Source organism: Priapulus caudatus, unplaced genomic scaffold (genome assembly GCF_000485595.1).
Source record: "Priapulus caudatus unplaced genomic scaffold, Priapulus_caudatus-5.0.1 Scaffold18, whole genome shotgun sequence".
In the NCBI taxonomy this organism is placed as follows: Eukaryota; Metazoa; Priapulida; class Priapulimorpha; order Priapulimorphida; family Priapulidae; genus Priapulus; species Priapulus caudatus.
In genome coordinates, this window is record NW_014577079.1 from 309667 (window position 1) to 313273 (window position 3607).

General features: G+C 44.6%; 1 protein-coding gene across 1 annotated transcript in view; it reads right to left on the reverse strand.

The window, feature by feature from the left end:
- Positions 1 to 1305: 1305 nt before the first annotated feature.
- LOC106811078 (CCAAT/enhancer-binding protein gamma-like) overlaps positions 1306 to 3607 on the reverse strand; it is a 4037-nt gene continuing 1735 nt past the window's right edge. The window contains exon 2 of the mRNA XM_014814606.1: positions 1306 to 1933. Coding sequence (XP_014670092.1) covers positions 1306 to 1884 — 579 coding nt within the window. The 5' untranslated portion in view covers positions 1885 to 1933. The remainder of the gene's footprint in view (positions 1934 to 3607) is intronic.

Sequence of the window (3607 nt, forward strand, 5' to 3'; positions counted from 1 at the left end):
CAGCAACCTTCTGCATTCTGCATACTCCCAAATCCCATTGGTTCATACAAATCGCGTGCCTGAAACGCCTGTTTTATGGTACATTGTGACCTTAACCTAACCCTACTTAAAAAAAAAAAAAATTAATTGTTGTAAAAATTATTTGTTGTTATTAAATTGTTGAAAATAAATCATGTAAATATTTGCGTTAATTGGAAAAAAATAGTTAAATGGATAAAGATGGAAAAATACAGAAAACAGGTAAATATTAAAAAATCAGATGGGATTCGATCCCCTGGATAGCCGAACGCGTACAGCACAGGCGTCACGGCTCAAAGGTCGTTCGAGCGACAGACAGCCAGCGAGCGACAGACAGCCAGCGAGCGACAGACAATTAATGAGCGACAGACAGCTAGCTAACGTAGCCGTGTCAACAAGCACACAGACGTAGCGCCACCAAACACGTGGGACACTTTGGCTATCTACCATTGGCACTAGCCCTCACCTTCATATTTTTTTATGCGAGCAAGTGTGTACGTAGTGATATGAGACAGCGAATACACAACCTATAGTTTAACTCAGGTGTTCCAATGTGTAGGTAAATTCCTGCTCGTACATTTTATATTCGTCGGGTGATACTTGATATTTGCAATCCCGTTCTATGTAGTCAGGTTGTGTGATCCCTTGGCTGTATAGCTTCAATGCTTACAGTAATTTTGGCTCCTGTTAAAGACTATCAGGAATGTTCCCAAAGCAGTATTGTAGACAATGGCAATAGCATGAATAGAGTGATGGAAATAGTCAGTCATAGATAGTCTTATAATTAAAACGATCCCAACAATTATTAGCTCATCTGACGTAGTCAGATGCAGCTTGTAGAATCGCATGATCGTGCGTCCGTCCGTCCGTCCGTCAACAGGTGGGCACAAATCTTAACCGCTCGACGTACGGTCACGATATTCAGGACGTCGGGGGGGGGGGATCGTGAAAAGGACTCAGAATGACAAATTTGGGGGGTTAAGGGTCAAAGGTCAAGATATGTAAACGGAGGGGGAATATTTCCCCCTTAACTTAAGGTATAGGAGGAAATACGGAATTGCGGCACAAATCTTAATGGCTCGACCTATGCTCTTAATATTTGGTGTATAGTGTGATGTGCAGGAAACCTATCACCAGTGCGAAATTGGAGGTCACAGGTCAAAGGGCAGTGGGGGAAAGGTCAGATATCAGACATTTTCTGAGGACATGGCCTAATGGACAGAGTGAAAAACTTTTTTTGTTTCAGCACTGACCTACCATTTTTATCATTCATGGCACATCCATAATCTAAAGACCCAATACGTTAGCTGTCTGTCGCTCGTTAGCTGTCTGGCGATCGTTAAATGTCTGTTGCTTGTTAATTTCCTGTCGCTCGCTGGCTGTCTGTCGCTCGTTAGCTGTCCGTCTCTTGTTAATTGTCTGTCGCTCGTTAGCTGTCTGGTGCTCGCTGGCTAGCCGCGTCACGGTTCCCTCGAGCTCGACGATTCTCGATCTCAGCTGTGAGTTTTCGCTCGACAGCTGCTTCACCAGATACTCGACGTACTCCGTGTGGATTCGCTTCTTCACGCGCGACTTGCGCGCCGCCTCGTTGTTCCGATTCCTCTTCAGCCGGTACTGCTCATCGTCGTCGCTGTCCGCCGCGCCGTGTGGCGCCCTCTTCATCGTGCACGCCGACGGTTGGATGCGGCATTCGGGGAGACGGAATGGCAGCATCGTGATGCCGGAGCTTAGATACGGGCCGCCGAACATGGGAGTCGTCCCGGGAACCATCCGGACGGCGGTGCAATCGGGAAGCAGCTCCTCCCGTTTTAAATACGTTACCGCGGACGTCGCGACACTGTCGGTCTCCATTTTTTGGCTGGGCATTTCAAGTTCGGGTCGAGTAGTGTTCGTACAGGGCCACGTTCCTACCGGTCTGTAATATAAATTGTGTAGCGGTGAGAAGAGAAAGCATTTCGATCTGATTATTTCTATAGCCCATCATTATGGACTGGCAAATCTGAAAGAGACCCATGCATGTGTATCTGTGATTTACATCGTGTACCATGTTCTATCACTGTTCAATATTGCTAATATATATATCGAAATGATGCACACACACATACATACATACAACCCTCATTGCAGGATTATGTGGAGTTTTGCATGCCATCATACATACTATTACTCAGACACGTGCTCTGCAGCATGCTTATAGCGTCAGATTATATGAAGGTCGGATTAAAGCAGGCAGTACACTTCACCATTTTCGTTGCTCATACAGGCAATTTTCGTGGTCGCCACAAAGATGGCCAAGTGTGCGGGGGCCGGCAACGACCACTCACCACGGAAATTTAGTGGTGACCACGAGTTGCCGAGAATCAAACCGGTTTGATTTCTCACCACGAAAATTGTTCGTGGTGGCAACTTGTGGTGAAGTGTGCGCCAAGCCACCACGGCAGTCGGCAACAAAATCACTCGCAGACCAATCAAAATTAGCGCTGCCGTCACATGATTTAAAAATGGCGGGCCCAATTTTATCGACTTGGACCACCGAGTTAGAAGCAGAATTAATAGATTTATGGAGTGAGAGGCCTTGTCTTTTTGACATCAAAGCTCCCGAATACAGCAACAGAGTACTCAAGGCGATGGCCATAAGTGAAGTGTCCCAACTTCACAAATCTATCTATCTATACATCTATCTATCTATACATACATCTATCTGGACATAAATCTATACAAATATAGGGCCCCTAGGCCTAAGTAACAGAAATGTTGATAAAATTTATATATTTTATTTATTTGATAACTGTATATGAATGGGTTAAAGCTACAACATCTGGCAACAAACATTGCCGTCAACAGCACATTGCCGACCACGAAAATCGCCTGTACAAGCAACGAAAATGGTGAAGTGTGCTGCCTGCTTAAACTAGTGCGGGGCCTAGGCCTATAGTATAGCATACCATATAAAAGGCCCTAAATTAGAAAACATAAATATTAAAACACAAATTTAATCTAATCTAAATCTAATACATTTGTAATAGCATTAATTATTGTATCATGTTTGCGTGTATGCTAAAATAAATGTTTTACTATTAGTTCATGATTTAGGCTAACCCGACCAGGCTGTGTGACTAACGTCAATACACCGGTATTCACCGGTATTCACCGGTATACACCGGTATACACCGGGTATTCAAACCCTAGCAATACCGTTTCTTGGAGCTAGATTTAGGCTAGCTCTAGTACTATACTCTATAGCCTAGGCATAGCCCGCGTACAGTGACTGCCGCAGGCATAGCCCGCGTACAGTGACTGCCGTAGGCCCCGCCTGCGGCAGTCACTGCAGTTCAAGGATAGAGAACATGGATGGGTCCCAATAAAACCAATGTCATTGACATCAATATAAATATAATAGGTTAGGGTTAGGGTTAGGGTTAGCCCGACCAGGCTGTGCGACGGATTGTGGATTTTTTGTTTTTTTTATTTTTCCGGCCCAAGGAAGAGAACATGGCGTCCAATAAAACCAATGTGCCTAACCTAAACCCTCTCTCTAACCCTAACCCTAATCCTAACCTAACCATTACCCTAACTATTATATTAATAT